The sequence below is a fragment of the Rhyacophila brunnea genome, unplaced genomic scaffold (assembly GCF_057557595.1).
Source record: "Rhyacophila brunnea isolate RB1 unplaced genomic scaffold, BYU_Rbru_1.0 scaffold_22, whole genome shotgun sequence".
Lineage (NCBI taxonomy): Eukaryota > Metazoa > Arthropoda > Insecta > Trichoptera > Rhyacophilidae > Rhyacophila > Rhyacophila brunnea.
Genome location: NW_028232882.1, coordinates 32378260 through 32397409, shown reverse-complemented (window position 1 = coordinate 32397409; position 19150 = coordinate 32378260). Strand labels below are relative to the sequence as shown.

The following is a 19150-nucleotide window of genomic DNA, read 5'->3' as shown; positions in this document are numbered from 1 at the left end:
TTTATGCAAAGTTCTTTATTTTAATTATTAATATAATTAATAATTCATATTTAATTTTGATGGTAATAGTAAAATATAATCCAAATAAACATTTTTTTATTTTTAATCAACCACAGCACCCTCATATATCTTATCCACGAGCCGTCACTAATTATCCATGAAATACTTGTATGTATCTTATTCGAAGGATTGTTTTCGTCCAACAGACTCCATCAATGACGCTCACATATCAGTTGCCAATTCTGATGCTGTTTGTCCTTTGTTTATTCACAAATGGACGAAGAACCAGAGAAGTACCAGATTATGATGAAGAAACCGTAAGTGCTGTATCATTTGCTGGCCATGGAACTGCATCACATAAAGAATCACATCGATCTAGGCATCAAAATGACGCGACAAACTCGTATTACATGGAAACCAAATTTGAATGGAAAGAATTGGAATATTTATTTCCTAATACCACCGCTCGACAAACTGCACTCCAAGATGGATCGTATATCAAAGGAAATTCTGTTCCGATGGACGTTGCCGTGGATTATCATCCTAAAGGTACGTGACGTCATTTCAACATCATAAAATACATTTGAGATGATTCAACGCCTATTTTGAATCATCACAACAGTCTGTGATGGCTCCTGCATCCCAGTTGTTCCTTTTATATCATCCACATGTACCATTCTTCAATCCATACCCTTCATAATATCAATCATTCATTTATTGATACCAATTAACCATTAATTTAATAAGCACCTAAATCTCGCATTAAAAAACTTGTAGTAGACAGGACCAGGGAAATAAATATTATATACCGCAAACCGGCTAACTCCATTTTGACAAATTATTCAGGAAGGAGAAAAAACTTAATAATTTAATGAAAGAGCGGAATTTAACAATTCTAAAAATACACTGGAATTGTTTTCAAATAAGTTACACTATGAATTAATACACTATTTTTTAGCTTCCTTTTTCTATACTTATCTACAGAAAATTTATATAAAGAGCGGAGTTGTTCCATTGTGACTACTTAATCTGCAAACCGGCTAACTCTATTTGGGTAAATTGTTCAGGAAGGTGAAAAAACATAATAATTTAACTATAGAGCGGAATTTAACAATTCCAAAAATACACTTGCATTTTTTTACAAATAAGCTGCACTATGAATTAATACACTATTTTAGCTTCCCTACGGGAAAAAGAATTCTAATGAGAATATTCCCTAAGAAAATGTATGTAAATAGCGGAATTTTTCCATTTACGATATTAAAAATTTGGCACCTGCAGTTGGCTGTTTAGTTTGAAGAACGATAACGCATTTATTTATAGGTTTAGACATTTTAATTGTGTGAGCATAGAAGACATGCTTTATAACAAAATGCCATCACAATCTGATTTTTGGTCAAAAGTGTAGTTAGCTGGTTTGCAGCAACGACATTGTATAAGCGACAAAAACATATAATATTCATAACATTATTAAAATACCATAGTGGAAGTGAGTAATAAAAATGTAACGCGTGTCCCAAGTAGTTTATCTTGTCTATTACGCTTCTTATAACAAGACAACATAAGCATGGCATTTTTGAAGTCCGGGTGGCTTTGCAAGTTTTCGGTTACAAAAACGGCAGCCTGTATTACACGTAGCAACCCGATAAAATTACTTTCAAAATGAATTATTAAATGACTTACAATTTAAGTCGCGCATTACTATGATATCTTATCTGATTCACTGTTCTGCTCTGAACATGATAATCATCGCTATCATCCAACTATGCACCAATGTTTATTATCAAGTTTTCCATATGTGTGTTTATTCTTTAATCACTTTCAGTTCTTTGATTTTTATATCGTGCTTACAGGATTTTTTTTTTTCATTTATTCGGAGTGTAGGAAGGAATAACCGATCAAAAATTGTATGTTACGTCATATCTATCGATTTTATGCCTTCCTGCATTACTATCTGAATGGTTCTAATAGGTACGTCTGTTGCTTCGTTTGCCAATTCAATAATATTATATTTCAAATTTTACTGTTATTTCATCACTTTTAAATATTCGGTCATATTAAAAACAATAATTTCTCGTACTTATCTTTGTAAATGTTTTCTGTAATACCCCGATCGAGATAGGGTATTCATTGTAAAACTGTAAATAAACTATTGTATCGTGTAAAATAGATTTTTCACACAAAGATGCAGCGTTTACACACCTACTCTATGCGCACAAAATTACGTATGGTTCTGCGCAGGTCCGTGTTTATGGGGGAGAGGCATGCCAACAGAGAACCTAGAGAAAAAATATATTATAAAAATTATTTTAGGCATGGTCCCAATATTGAAACCAGATTTGATTTAAATAAAAAGGATTTCAAGTTATACACATGTATATTTTTATAAAAATTTATGTTTTTTAAAATAAATATAAAAAATATTAAAACGATGACTTAGTCAAAAATCTAAACGGTCAGAAATTGAAAACTTAATACTTAATATAACTAAATTTTAATAATAAATATGACCATAATATATAATATAATAATAAGGTATGACCCTGCAACGAATTCACATTTTTTGACAATTGTAAATTTATCTTTGAATTAAAAAAAAAAATTTTTTGATGTTTTCAGATACATATTTATTAATTAATACAGTTGAAATTGTAAATCATCAAAAAAAATCTCAAATTGCAAGCTTCGTAATTTTCCCCTCGGTTCTCTGCTGGCATGCCTCTCCCCCTTAAATTGTTTAGCTATAGCACAATTTCGCATTACGCTCCTCAAACGTTTTCGATGAATTACCAGGATTGCCGAGAGTGTTCATAACCGCACCCCGTCTCCACCTCGGCGTACCAATCACGCTTGGCACCATTGCCAGAGACGTGAAGCCAGGTCCCGGAGGACCACAGCTTCGGCCTTATCCTGACTATACATGGCATAGCAATCCAACGGAGTGCAAAGGAATGACGTCTGTTTTCAGAGTAGCTGTAAGTATCAGTCTAACAACATTTATTCATTATAATATAACAGTGATTATTGTGACATAGTGCTTGATTAATAGTAAGCAGTTTTGAAGTATGTGAAGCTTCTTCTGCTGAAGAGAGCATGGCCCCCACATCTTGAAGCGGGCCCCCAGGCTAGAATCTTCGGCGAGCCCTCTACCTATCTCTAAGATTAAAGGCAGTGTGACAATCTACTGTTGTGTTCCAAGTAGTCTTAAAGGTAAAATTTAGAGTATTTTATAGCGATTTTTTGTATTTATTAATACACCCACTTCAATTATGGACTTGTCGAATATCGACAAACAATAATCAAACATTGCAACGTTTTTTTACTATTAGTGGAATTTTGTGATGTGTGTTTATCTCACTTGACTGGTCGATCCGCCACGCCGGTGGCCCCAGGCTAAAGCTCTGTCAGCCCCCCTTGTGGCCATGGAAGACAGTGCTCGAAATCGAAAACTTTAGAGATTAGATTTTCCGAAAATATTAAAATGTGCGAGTTTTCTTGCTATACTATACCTCAAATGCAATAATTTATTGATTTATTTAAGAAAACAATTTGGACATAAAAAATCTAAATACAAGACGTACACAACATGAGATTTACATTATAACAAATATTACCCTCACAAGAGAGAAGAAGAGAATATAGAAAATAATAATAACAAAAAAATCGAAACATACATAAGTACAATTTAATACAGAAAAAAAGGTTTCAAAGACAAAATGCAAAGTACATCATTGAAAATGTCTATGTCTTCAGGGAGCGCATTTACTAATATTGCACCCCTCGTTAATGGTGCCTGGTAGTCGGTACTTTCTGCCTGAAGGCTACGACGTATGTGATTGTAGCAGTCCAGAGAAATATGAATGCAGCACATTCATGGATTAAGGGCGGACGTGCTCAGCGTGGGTCAAATTGAGCTTTTTTTCTATTTTCAAAGCATTATCCTGGACATACTTTAAACGTTGTAGACAATCTATTTATATAATTTTGAAGCCATATTATCCTTTATATTTATTTTAAACATTTGATGACTGCATTGCAATTGCATTTTTTATTTTTGTGGACTGGCTACTTTCTGCATAACTGTGTCCATATAGTGTGTCAATTTATGGCTACGGCTGTATGTTGTAGCTTCACCACTGGGGAATGCCAAAAGAAATGGCGTATTTCAACAAAACACTATCTTATTCTTAGGTCAATAATTATTATAAAGCAATCATTATTCGTAGGATGTTTATCACACTTGAATGGTCAAAGACATAGCTTATAATGAGTATCTTTAGAATTATCTTCAAATGTGTTAATCTTGCCCATTTTTTTAATAATACAATGCCTAATTCTTGTCAAATTTGGGATCACAGAGATTATCAATATAATTTTTTATCGTAAATATTTCACTATAATAATGTCAACATAAATTATACTGATGGTTTTATAAATGCGTTTAAAAAATAATAAATATAAAAAATCTTAACACCACTGCACATTTATGTACTGAAATATGACTACATTCTAAAACATTAGAGCAAGAGGTTTAAAAGAATACTATTTTATGTAATAAAAATACTTTATGCAGTCATCACATTTTTTAAATAAATATAAAGGATAATAAGGCTTCAAAATTATATAAATAGATTATCTACAACGTTTAAGGTATGTCAAGGATCATGCTTTGAAAATAGAACAAAAGCTCCATTTTGACCTACGCTGAGCATGTCCCCCCTTAAGAACTTCAGTAATTTGCACGAGTGCATCTCCACCGAGCTACTTTTGGTAGAAACAAGCAAAGACCACCCTTACAGCGAAACTTAGATAGTAAATGATACGAGGACAAAAATTAACTGCACTCTTTTTTGTTTAGATTGATCAATGTGACCGTATCTGGATATTGGACACAGGAAAAATTGAAAATGTCCAACGCTGTCCAAGACAACTGCTTCTCTTCGATCTCAAGACAGATACCTTGATTCACAGACACATTTTTAATGCTTCTGTTTATAAAGATAACTCCGTGTTTGTCAATGCAGTAAGTATCAGTATTTTTGAAAATACATCATTTTGAAAATTCTCAAAAACATACTTAAGGGGGGACATGCTCGTCGAAGGTCAAAATTGAGTTTCGCGAGTTCAAACACGCGCGTTAACATAATTTTACTTCCTACTTTAATTATAGTTTGTCAATTTATGGCTACGGCCGTATGTTGTAGCTTAACCACTGGGGAATGCCAAAAGAAATGGCGTATTTCAAAAAAACACTACCTTATTCTTAGGTCAATAATTATTATAAAGCAATCATTATTCAAAAGATGTTTATCACACTTGAATGGTCAATAACATAGCTTATAATAAGTATCTTTAGAATCATCTTCAAATGTGTTAATCTTGCCGATTTTTTGAATAATAAAATGCCTAATTCTTGTCAAATTTGGGATCATAGAGATTATCAATATAATTTTTTATCGTGAATATTTTACAAAAATTATCTCGTATTAAATTATACTAATGGTTTCATAAATGCGTTTAAAAATTAATAAATGTAAAAAATCTTAACACCACTGCACAGTTATGTACCGAAATATGACTGTATTCTGAAACATTAGAGCGAGAGGTTTAAAAGAATACTATTTTATGTAATAAAAATACTTTATGCAGTCATCAAATGTTTAAAATAACTATAAAAGATAATAAGGCTTCAAAATTATATAAATAGATTATCTACAACGTTTAAGGAGTGTCCAGGATCATGGTTTGAAAATACAATAAAAACTCAATTTCGACCTACGACGAGCACGTGGGCCGTTAAAAAAAATTCAAAAATAAAAAAAACATTGGACCGAGTCAGACTCGAACTCACAATTATTAATAACCTGAAACAGTACCTCAATCAAACCAATTCCGGCCCCTTAATACACAGTATACAATAATTATTTTTTTATATTCCAATCACGTTGAACTTAAATATTTTGTCGATCCAGCCCATTCACAAGTTTTTAGTTTCATTTTTGCATTCTCAAATCATGTGAATTGTTCTTTGAATAAAAAAATTGTTTATTAAAATATTAGTAAGTTATGATACCTGACGTTATGATTAAAATTTAGAGAAATCCTGACGTCGGTTAGTAATTAATGTACCTAATTGATACCTTGATTTAATTCACAAAAGCCAATTACCAGAAAATAACACACTTTGCTGAGCACATCAAGATGTTCAACATATTAGTCAATTTCGTCGTAATTAGATATGGCACACATGTCTCAATTAGTAAAATACCTTGGCGTGAATACAGTGGATGCGAGTTCGAGTCCCGGAGGGCAACATCTTATTTTCAATATTTTTTTCAAACTATACAATGTTCATTGAATAAAATAATAATTCATTAAACTAAAATATAAATAAACCATTTTTTATTCAATAATTTATAAGATTTGAGAATGTAACATTCTTTTATTGAAGCTGAGATGTGCATATTTTCAAATTATGTATACCTACAAATTAGTTGTATTTTACTTCATAGTGTGTTTTCTAATATATTTTTACAAGATACGCTTCATAATAAACTATAGATCGCTGATGTCAGAGATCCGGAAGGCTTGGACTCATTCGTTTATATAGCTGACGTTACTGGATATGGCCTCGTAATCTACGACCACTCCAAAGACTACTCCTGGAGAATACAGAATAAGCTATTCTATCCATTTCCTTCATCGGGAACTCATTATATAGCTGGTAAGCAAATATATATAGTTTTTATTGAAATATAACTTATTTTCAATGGGAGTATTGAGTGGTTCATTAACCAAGTTAGTTAGTTTTGAGTAAACTAGGTTCAAACATAACGTCACTGTACAGGCCAATTTGCGTAACCCTTACTTTTCACCGAAGAGACATTTTAATGGCAATGGACTTATTGCATACTCTTACACGAACTGGCCAAGTATCATAAATCTCAAAAAAATATCTCATCAAAATAATTCAAAACTATTTTTAAGCATTTGTGACTTGACAAAAAATATTCCAGCCAAATGATGTAACCCCTAAACGAAAGCCACTGGTATGTCAATAAGAAAATCTCAAATTGTAATAAAATAATGTATAAAAAAATAATAAATAAATATTATATAAAATAATAAGTAGGTAGATCCAATGCCCACAGTTTTTTTTACATCCTGAATAATTTGATATTTGAGGGTTACGCCAATTGGCCTGTACAGTGACAATAATATTTAAGCATTTCTAATTCTGTAAGGGTATGATTGCGCTTGCGGAAAATATGGCCGAAGTTTGGGCATTATTGTAATGCAATGCTCATATTACACGAAACGTTATGATCTCTCCTTCCGACTGTCCGGCCCGATCACTTGCTTTATCAAAATTTCTTGTATAACACTTTATATTCTTGCCTACTCGTTTTCACACTCGCATGCGTACAGAACAAAAGGCATTTCTGAAACAGTCGTAAGTACGAATCTCACGTCTGACAAATTCATTTCTTTTTTTGGATTAAGATCATTAAACTAATTCGTTATGGAAACCGTTTAACGCGATGTCTTTAACTACCAGAAGCACCTAGCGGAAAAATACGAAGCTTGCAATTTGAAACATTTTTTTGATAATTTACAATTTCAACTCAAGAGCGGACGTGCTCAGCGTGGGTCAAAATGGAGATTTTTCTATTTTCAAAGCATGATCCTGGACATACCTTTAACGTTGTAGATAATATATTTATATAATTTTGAAGCCTTATTATCCGTTATATTTATTTTAAACACTTGCTGACTGCATAAAGTATTTTTATTACATAAAATAGTATTCTTTTAAGCCTCTCGCTCTAATGTTTTAGAATATAGTCATATTTCAGTACATAAATGTGCAGTGGTGTTAAAATTTTTTACGTTTATTAATTTTTAAACGCATTTATAAAACCATCAGTATAATTTATATCAACATTATTATAGTGAAATATTTACGATAAAAAATTATATTGATAATCTCTTTGATCCCAAATTTGACAAGAATTAGGCATTTTATTATTCAAAAAATGGGCAAAGTAAACACATCTGAATATAATTCTAAAGATACTCATTATAATCTATGTCTTTGACCATTCAAGTGTGATAAACATCCTACGAATAATGATTGCTTTATAATAATTATTGACTTAAGAATAAGGTAGTGTTTTTTTTGAAATACGCCATTTCTATTGGCATTCCCTAGTGGTTAAGCTACAACATACGGCCGTAGCCATAAATTAACAAACTATAATTGAAGTAGGGAGTAAAATGATGTTAACGCGCGTGTTTGAACATGTACCGTTTAAAAAAAATCGGTTAGCTTAGGTTAAATGTAAAAAATCTTAACACCACTGCACATTTATGTACCTACTGAAATATGACTATATTCTAAAACATTAGAGCGAGAGGTTTAAAAGAATACTGTTTTATGTAATAAAAATACGTTATGCAGTCATCAAATGTTTAAAATAAATATAAAGGATAATAAGGCTTCAAAATTATATAAATAGATTATCTACAACGTTTAAGGTATGTCGAGAGTAAGGTATGAAAATAGAACAAAGGCTCCATTTTGACCCACGCTGAGCATGTCCCCCATGGTTGCTACATCGTCCTGTATAGCATCGTTTTAAGGAAGTGCGGCACTAAAATGTTTTCATTCTGACACGTTTATAGCGTCATGGAAGGCGGCCGTGCACAAACTTAAAACAATGAATTAGTCAAAATTCTACAGCAAGTACAGCATAGAAAACTTAATAAACTAAATTTTAATAATAAATATGACCATAAAATATATGTAATCATAAGACGGGGTGCTTTGACAAATTCACATTTTATATAATATTTTTATGATAACTGAAAGTTTATCTTTAAGGGGGTACATGCTCGTCGTAGGTCAAAATTGAGCTTTTATTGTATTTTCAAACCATGATCCTGGACACTCCTTAAACGTTGCAGATAATCTATTTATATAATTTTGAAGCCTTATTATCTTTTGTATTTTTGTTAACCATTTGATGACTGCATAAAGTATTTTTGTTACATAAAATAGTATTCTATTAAACCTCTCGCTCTAATGTTTTAGAATATAGTCATATTTCAGTAGGTACATAAATGTGCAGTGGCGTTAAGATTTTTTACATTTATTAATTATTAAACGCATTTATAAAACCATTAGTATTATTTATGACGAGATAATTTTAGTAAAATATTTACGATAAAAAAGTATATTGATAATCTCTGTGATCCCAAATTTGACAAGAATTAGGCATTTTATTATTCAAAAAATCGGCAAGATTAACACATCTGAAGATGATCCTAAAGATACTTATTATAAGCTATGTCTTTGACCATTCAAGTGTGATAAATATCTTATGAATAATGATTGCTTTATAATAATTATTGACCTAAGAATAAGGTAGTGTTTTTTTGAAATACGCCATTTCTTTTGGCATTCCCCAGTGGTTAAGCTACAACATACGGCCGTAGCCATAAATTGACAAACGATAATTAAAGTAGGTAGGGTATATAGCTGGTGCTATAAGACGCTTTGTCGCTAGGTGAACAATTCGACCTAATGGACGGTTTGTTAGGAATGGCTCTCGGACCGAAGGTAGACAACAATCGCTTCCTCTACTTCCACGCGCTGGCTTCGAAAACCGAAAACCGAGTACCCTGCAGCCACATCAGGAATTCCACCGTCTACGCACGGCAGTCTCAAGCATTGCCTTTTGCATTCAGGGTAAGATAAAAAAAACAAGCATTCTAAAATAGTATTACAATACATTTTTAGTCATGACTAGGATTGTCCGCCTATCAGCGGGTCTATTCTATACAAAAGGCGACTATCGACCGCTAACGTGCTAACGTGATAATGTGTTAGTATTTGTAACATACATTTTATATTGAAATATTATAATTGTAATTGTATTGTAATCAGTTAATCAGTCGAAACTGTCTCTCTCTCGCTCTCTCTCTATCGCTCATGCTCTAAATTTTAGCACAGGCAGGGGGCATGCCGTTAAAATATATCATTTATTGCAACAATTAATACCGGCTTATTATAATTGTTACAATACGAGTTAATAATTTGATACAAACATACCCTAGTTAGCGGTTTTAGCGGACGAAAGCAGCCTTTTGTATAGAATAGACCCGCTGGAGTGCTCAACGCGAAAAAAAGACCGAAGACTGTAAATCGTCTGACTTGCATGCCAATTGAGCACAGGAATAAAAATAGGTATCAATAGCGAAGGGTGGAGGTAGGCTGACAAGATTCGCCATAAAAACTGCACATACTTTGTTAGTTATACGTATTTGTTTTTATTGAACTAAGACTACAATTTACAGATGGTGTTGGTTAGTTTAAAAAATCAATTAAACCCTGCCTAAACATAATAGTTTTTGTATACTTTGGGCGATAAGATAAAATTGTGCACACTTTAACATTCATAATTATTTGTTTTCGTTAGATTAAAAAAACATATTATATATATTGTTGGTTCATTTTTTTAAATTCACTAAGCCCCGCCTAACCAAACTATAATATATACAAATATTATTCTATTTATAACATATTATTAAAAGTTATGCATGATTTAATTGCATAATTTTAGATATTTTTAGATAGACGGATATTTTTTGACTATTTATCTATTATGGCCTTGGACTATAGATACATCTAGGGGTCCGAATGAAATCCCGAAGACCGAAATCCCGAATCCTAAAATCCTGAATAGCCAGAATCCCGAAGGCCGAAATCCCGAAAAATAAAAAAAAATACAAACAGTAATAATTGCGCAAACTTAATACTTTTCTTGAATTGCGCAAATTTTACAAGAGAGACAAAAAACCATTTTGTGTAGAACAAATGGGTTTTTATCTCTCCTGTAAAAAATTGCGCAATCTTAACACTTATCTTGAATTGCGCAAATCTTGCGCAAACCCATTTTTTTGGAAAAATGGGTTTTTGCTATTCGGGATTTCGGCCTTCGGGATTTAGGCTTTCGGAGTTTCGACCATTCGGGATTTCGGCCATTCGGGATTTCAGCATTCGGGATTTCGGCCTTCGTTATTTCGGCCATCGGGATTTCGACCCAAACCCATACATCTAGACCATTTCGCTAGTGCTCGACCAAAGTGCTCGCACTAGACGCTCAGAATTAAAATATAATTTTCTATTTTTTTTACGTCATACAGTATTTTTAAGCAGTCAAAATGCAACCATTATGTAAAGATATCCATAATTTAAGTTATTTTAAAGAAACACTAGGTCACTGATATTAAAATATTATATAATAATATAGAAATAAATTATCACGAACATGTATCAACTTACCTATGAAACGTAATACCATCTTCTTGCTTATCAGTACGGCTACCACATTTTAATACAGCACACAGAACGATCTTTTCTACTTAATTAACTAAAAATATTTACCACTGACTTTATGTTTAACACAAAAAATATCAATTTTTGCAACACGCGCTCGCATGCTTAGCTATGCAACAAACTAAGATTTGGCGGCGACACCACGGCAAATCATCTCACACATCTATCTGTAAACCTTTTATCTTACTCTAGCGCGTGTCGCAGAGATTATAAAGGTGCCGAATACTTTCTCACTCGCACTTATGCATAGTTTTTGTTCAGGCTTTGATTATGGCTTAGTTTTCGCTTTAATTTTAAAAACTAACCAACACTATCTACACATTGCAGTCGTATTTCAATGAAAACAAATACTTTGACGGACAACATTTAGTGTGCACTATTTATGGCGGATCTTAAAATCCTACCTCCACCCTTCGTCACTGGTAGGTATATGCTACAAACAGAGACATACTCGATTGTAATATAGGGATATGAAAGTAAGCGGTGATATCAAAGTAGTATTATGACTTCTAAGCTATACTCTATAGAAGTGAATATAAATACTTTATTAGTTTTGATGCCTTTTTGACCATTTCATAGATAAAACGAATTGAAAATAATGATGATGAAACTTATTAGACTTAACATAGGTACATAATTCTGAAAACACTCGTGAGAAAATATAGCCAATAGAAAAAACCTTTTTCAAAAAGAGTAAAACACCCGGCCGGAATCGAACTTGCGTCTCTTGAGTTTCGCACCCTGTGCATTACCACTATACTACGACTGCAATGCTTAATTGCGACAAATTTTAACTATTGTCCTTTTTAATACCTGCTGATAAGCGCTCTAAATATTTACTTACGGTAGGCGATCTATGTGCATGGGCGCGATACCCGAGAGATGCCGGTTCGATCCAGCGGGGTGCCATACTTTTTCAAAAAAGATTTTTTCTATTGCTTATACTATGTTTTCACAGAGTGTTTTCAAAATTCTATATATATCATAATTATGTTGATTCAGAGTATTTATTGTTTATTTCGTATGCTTATTTCATTTTTATCTTACTTAGTAAAAACTCTTTTTCATTATCACTCTGAATTGCGTTAATCACAAAAGTTATATAATATTATTTTTTTATGCATAAGGTATACACAGGAGAACGGGATACTCAATCAGCTGCGAGTGCAATCGACAGTAAAGGAATAATGTACTTCGGTCTAAATGAAGACATCTCCCTAGCCTGCTGGCACACAGCCGACCAGTACGGTGACCCATTCATCGAGACGCTGATTCATGATCAAATGGCCCTTCAGTTCGCGAGCGGCGTGAAAGTCGTTGCCAACACAAGGAACCAAGGCAGAGAAGAAGTGTGGATTCTCACAAATCGCCTGCAGAAATATATGACAGGGACCATGGCGAATGACACTGTGAATTTTAGGATTATCGCAGGCGATGCGATAACACTAACGGCTGGTACTCAGTGCGAAAAACCTAACAACCCTACCGCATCACCCGAGACGACTACACAATCCAGTTTCTTTGAACCAGTATCTATTGTACCAGATCAAAAAAATTACTTAAGTTAAGGTATTGCGATCTTAAAGTGGTGCATGGAGTCAACCAGATTGACCCTGGACTATTTGGCTTTTCAGTTCTTAATCAGACAAGGTGGTTTTACCTTCACCTAATAGAATATTCAGCTTACTTATATGGCAAGCTGCAGGATGCCGATCAAATCCACTAGTCAGCCATTCCGACATGGAAGTACGCGAGAAAATTTCCTAGCTTTCAAAGAGTTTGCAGCATTTTTCGTCGAGAATTGACCGTCATATAATATTATACCAGAATAGAAATCATGGATACTGTAATAATATACCTACCAGTGGCGAGGGGTAGAGGTAGGCTGTTAAGATTCGATATAAAAAGTGCACGCTAAGCTATGTCAGTCATACTTATTTGTTTTCATTGAACTAATAATAGAATTATTTGCAAATGGGGCTGGTTAATTTTTTAAATTCAATTAAATCCTGCCTAAACCAAACAATAATAGTATAGGTATGCTATAGAGAGGCGATCCGACAAAAATATTGCACACCTTTTTAGTCATACTTATTTGTTTTCGTTGTATTAAGAATATAATATATAACAGATGGTGTTGACGATAAGCGATAAAAAATGTTCTTCTATCTATAAAATTATGTATGATTTAATGGCACAATTTTAGATATTTTGTAGTTAAACGAATATTTTTTGACTATCATCTACTATGACTTGGATTAGGCGGGGCTTAATTGAATTTTAAAAATAAACAAATACTATCTACGCATTGTATTATTATATATTATTGCTTAGTTCAATGAAAATAAATACGTTTGACTGACAAAGTTTAACTTAACGGCCTACCTCCACCCTTCGCCACTAATACCTACGCCTGACACTCTGAGCACAACTTTGAAGAGTTTCTAATATTAGTTGCGCCACTATTAAACCTTGATAACGAGCGTGAAGATACGTGATAAATGGTGAACGAAAATCAGCTATTATGATCTTCTTCACCATATTATACAGTTGACAGAGTATAGCAGTAAACGTCAGAGGCCATTTGAATGAACAGCTTGCAATTATATGCAGAATATATGTAAGTATATAAGTGTTGCTTTGCCGTATGCGGGTCACCTGAAGTTTGATAATGGGGCCAGACTAAGCTTGGTGAACATATTTTTACGGCCGTGACTTTGTCAGTGAAGAGGAAAGAAATGAAAAGATAATGCTGCTTGTCTTCACATAATGTAATATAAAAATGTGATGTTGGTGATCTAAATAGATATTACGAGCACATCAAGACAGTCTCCTGCCTTTTCTTAAAGATTGTAATAAAGAGAAATATAATATCTGTTATGTAATATATTGTGTATAATATAGTATTAATACAACCTGGTAAAAGTAATTATAATGAAATATCAGGTCTAGCTTAATCGGACAGTTAATAAGCCCCTCACGGCCTGGTTCGGGCCGTCTCTTTTGGATAATCAGAATCCATGCTAGATTCCAATCCCACGACTATTGTTGCGGAGGTACCTTGCCCATATATATCCAAAATAGTTAAGTTATTTGTTATGTATCTAAATGTAAAAGTTCAACTGTTAAACTGATAAACTGTTCGGTTATCAGGAATACAGCGGAAAACACATTTTGAATATAGCCGATAAACTGGATTATTTATTAGGTTAACCTAACCTAACCTAACCCAACCCAACCGAACCTAACCTAAACTATCCTAAAGTAACAAATATTCCAGTATATCTGGTATTTTCAAAATGTGTTCTCCGCTGTATTCCTGATAACCGAACAGTACCAATTATTTTAACTAGAAGATTTTTAAATATACAACAAATGTTATTATTTTAACTATTTTTAAATATACATTAAATGTTATATTTTTTCTGAAATGTTTCATTATCTACTGCCTTCCATTATAAAATAATTACGAATAATATAGGTACATCGATGATTCTATAACATTAGTAAGTATTAACTACAGAAATTACAGTTAGATAAAGCCAGGACTATTTAGGACATTTGGCGGTAGATGAGGTGGATGAGATAGGAGGTCGTTTTTGCGTGGATGTTTAGAGGAGAGATTATTAATCATTACAAGAATACACTAAATACAATAATAAGGATGACAATGCGAGATTATAATCGCGGGTAATGATATACTGGCGAGATCGATGTGATTAAAAGATTGATTATATTAATGAACTAAGAGACTTGATTCGAGTGGAATGACGTTGACTTTGTCAAGTGAAACATAACAATAGTAGAGCGTCTAATGACAGACTCGATGATTTGAGTGAGGATTTATGCATTTTAATTCAAATTTATATAAATATAGGACATATATTACAAGGGATATTGTCGCAATTACCAATCATAACAGACCCTAGTGATTAAGTTATGATTGAGGAAATGCTGAAGATTATTATCGCTTTATTGTTTTGTTTTGACAACGAAACACACATATAAATAAAGTTAAGTGTGTCACACATTTAATTCTGGGTGGTATGATTGTTACACTTAGTATCCGTACGGCCTAACGAAAAGGGTTCTTCTTAAAGCCATTTTTAAAACTTCTGACGAATCAATTAATTGTGTCATTTGCATCAAAGAAAAATAGCCTCTGCTAAATAGCTGAACGCAATTTAGCAACCAGATAGATATGAAGGTGGTTTTACTCAACAATACGTAAAAAAATATTTGTTTATGTATTTATAAAAAGATATAAAAAAAATATTTCATTATGTCTGTAGACTTAACAAGTTTCGTGTGCATACTTGTTTTCTTATGATAAATATTACATTATATAAAAAAAAACATTGAAACTATTGTGAAACAGTCTCTTTGTTATTATCATAATACGGCTATGTCTTTTTCATCATCATCATCATCATCAAGAATGCAACAACCATGGGTGGGTCCTGGTTTCCTTGAGCAACTCTCTCAACATATAGTTATTCTTAATGGTCAGTACAGTTTCCCAAGTATACGATAGATTTATATTAGTTGTTCCATTTGACCTGCCTCTTTTTGTATCATATGGCAGCGCCCGGCAACCTATGCCACGCGTGCCACTAGGTGGCACGCCTCGAAAATGACGATTTATTAAAATTTTTGGTACTTTAAAAAGTGTACCGTAATATTATGTGATGGTACACTTTTGAACATTGAGTATGTTGATTTAGAGTTAATCGAATTAAAAACAATTCTAAAATAGAAATTGAAAAAAAACACTGGCAAAGACAAAATTATGAAAAACGAAGACAATTAAAACGCGGAATGAGCTCCCAGATAGATTGCATTGTATGAAAAAAGTCGCATTCGCTATTATAAGTTTTTTCGGTACAACGTACTACTGTGAGCAAACATCCTCAGTTGTGAATAGGGAATCCAATCCCGAGCCAAAATTCTGATCCCGGGATTTCGGGATTACAATTTGACAATCCCGGGATCCCGGGACTGGTCCCGGAATTTTTATATTTACAAATAACATTGATAAATCGGTCAAAAATAAATGTAGTATAATTTATACCATTTAAGACATTTATTGTTAATATTGTGTACGTTCAATCTTGGAAATACATAAGTTTAATGGAGTAAATAATAATGTCAATTTAATATGAGATTGCTGTTTCTGATAGTAAAGACTTAATGAATGGGTTAGCAAGATTTAAAATAGTAAAGCAAATCGTGGTGTATGGCCTTTCCGCTTCATAAATCTAATTAGTCAGCCAAATATGAAACTGCCGTAAAACGTATGAGATTATGGTGGAATTACTTTGTTAAAAGTGCGAAGCATTGTTTTTTCCAAACTTTCTCATTTTTATTAATTTATGTGAAAAAATAAAATGAATCGGCAACTTACACATGGGCATAAATCAAACTTCATTCAAACTCAGTTTATTTATAATGTAGTTATTTGTTATTAACAGTATTTTTTCTGTTATATTTTCGTTTTTATTTTATTTTCCATATAAATTGATAAAAAAATCAATCCCGAAAGTTTCGGGATTATCTTTACCAATCCCGGAATTCATAGGTATCGAAAATAGCTCGGGATCCCGGGATTGGAATCCCTAGTTGTGAAGTAGGGATGTATATTATAAACCCGTATGGAAATCGTTTAACTGAAGAAAATTTGGAAATGTGCATACAATTAAAAACTTCAAACTATGAACCAAATATTAAGGTATTAGCTTAAAAAATTGAACCTCAAGGGAGTCACTAATATTTAAATATTATAATTTTTATGATGTTTTTATGTTGTTGTTTTAATTTAATAAAACGCATTTTTTGTAGTACTTATTCCACTTTTAATCAAGAGATTAGGACCGGTTTTGTCCGCCTCAGAGGGACATTTTCAACTGAAAACTTCAGTTAATCACTTTATTAAATAAAAACAACAATACAATGCAGTTCCACCATGAATTGACAGTTAACAAAATAAAATAAATGTTTTTATATAGTGTGTATTGTTATAGTCAAATAAAATTGCCTTTAATAAATCATTAATCGTTCTTGAACATCCAGTACTTTGAATTACCTGTTTTGTGGCAGGCCAATGCGTTTGGGTTGCCGACCGCTGTCCTATATGACCTATAGGATGGCTTGACATTACCAGCGGCGGGTTTCTTTAACGCAGATGACGCAATCGGTTAGTCAGAAGTTTCAAAATGGGGCTTCAAAATAGTTCAAACCATTTTTTTCTTGACCATGTCCGATCCTTAATAGGATCATATGGGCCTTCACAGAGTGGAGGTTTGTATCAACAGATTTTGTTTTTACGAGAAATGGATATCAGCCACTTGTTTAACCTATTAGGTCCATACTCAGACTCATACACAAATTGAAAATAATATGTGTTCTTGTCAGACCCAGGATTCGAGCCTGGGACCCATGACGCTATAGGCCGACGATTTAGCCGCGCGGCCACCATTTCATATATTGCGTAAGTATAAAATATTATATTATATACACCCACGGTGGCCGCGCGGCTTAAGCGTTGGACTATCTCTACTCTGTGGAGTAATAATAATAAATCGTTAATACAAACCTCTACTCTGTGGAGACCCATATTATGATCCTATTAGGATCGGACATGGTCGAAAAAAAAATATTACCCAAATCATAACAAAATCAATACGTACATAATTTGAAAACATTCCATGCATATACACAACAGAAAAAATCATTTTTTAAAAGAAATACGACAGCCGACGGGACTTGAACCTTTCCAATTACGCTACGGGTATCCTACTATATCACAACGATTTTAACCAGTAGTTATTACATGAAATGCTTATCGAATTGCGTTATAAGATAAGGCTATCAGTTTTAATCATAGAGATATTAAATAAAAGAGAGGCAAGGAATTGGCTTTCCCATACAACTAAATGAAGCAGACCAACAATAGCCGACAACTTACGAGAAATAGCGACGCGATAAAAAAAAATCCAAGGCATCACGGATGATTTACTTTGGTCATTATGACGTATCCATATAATTAATAATGTAAACGTTAATTTTGCCGCAAGTTGATTACCAGCCTGCCTCACCATACATTCATATAACCTGCCGCCCCTAAGTTTTAGTATATTAATTTAAGGTTCATCAAATAATTAACAAATTATTTCTTTAATTATTAACCAACACCATAGATTAGATAGCCAACATTATAACGCAATTTGATGATAAAATTGTAAATCGGCTTGATGCTTTCGGTAAATTTACACTCGAACAACTGCCGTCGTGCAAGTTATCGGACCCCGTTTTCCTACATGATAATAGTATGTAAATGTTAGTACAGTACAGAGATACCTATGCATTAATATAAACAACAGTTACTTAATCGAATCTTTCATATTATCTTTTATTCAAAAGACTAATTAAACTATGGATTACTCTTTTTTAGAAAAATATTGTTTTAATTCTTTCTCAATGACCGTAAATCAATTTTTATGAAAGTTTAGTGTTAGTAAATACATACCCCTTCATATAAAATGATTCCATAGTAAAAAATATATCAGTATTTCAAGTATCTCCAAAGGTTTAAGTTTAAATAATATAACATAATAAATTTTAAATAGTGGTTTAACCAGTGGTAGGTACACATATAATACTTTTTCTTTTTTGTTTACGACAACCTTCTTCATTAACTCATACAAAAGGCAGCTGACATATTCTCTTTCTTCACTTTCTCTACAGAGAAGT

The 19150-nt window shown here is 32.8% G+C and overlaps 1 protein-coding gene across 1 annotated transcript; it reads left to right on the top strand.

The window, feature by feature from the left end:
- The first annotated feature begins 215 nt into the window (after positions 1-215).
- Positions 216-17542, top strand: LOC147070367 (royal jelly protein-like protein). The gene is made up of 7 exons (XM_085949950.1): positions 216-549; positions 2794-2975; positions 4859-5023; positions 6562-6724; positions 9570-9751; positions 12529-12930; positions 17471-17542. Exons 1-7 carry the CDS (start codon positions 216-218, stop codon positions 17540-17542), a joined length of 1500 nt encoding a protein of 499 aa, XP_085806076.1.
- The last annotated feature ends 1608 nt before the right edge of the window (positions 17543-19150 follow it).

Coding starts and splice junctions, on each gene's coding strand:
- LOC147070367 (XM_085949950.1), top strand. CDS start 216: ATGACGCTCACATATCAGTTGCCAATTCTGATGCTGTTTGTCCTTTGT. Junction 6,725..9,569: donor GGGAACTCATTATATAGCTG/GTAAGCAAATAT, acceptor CTTTGTCGCTAG/GTGAACAATTCGACCTAATG. Junction 9,752..12,528: donor CATTGCCTTTTGCATTCAGG/GTAAGATAAAAA, acceptor TTTATGCATAAG/GTATACACAGGAGAACGGGA.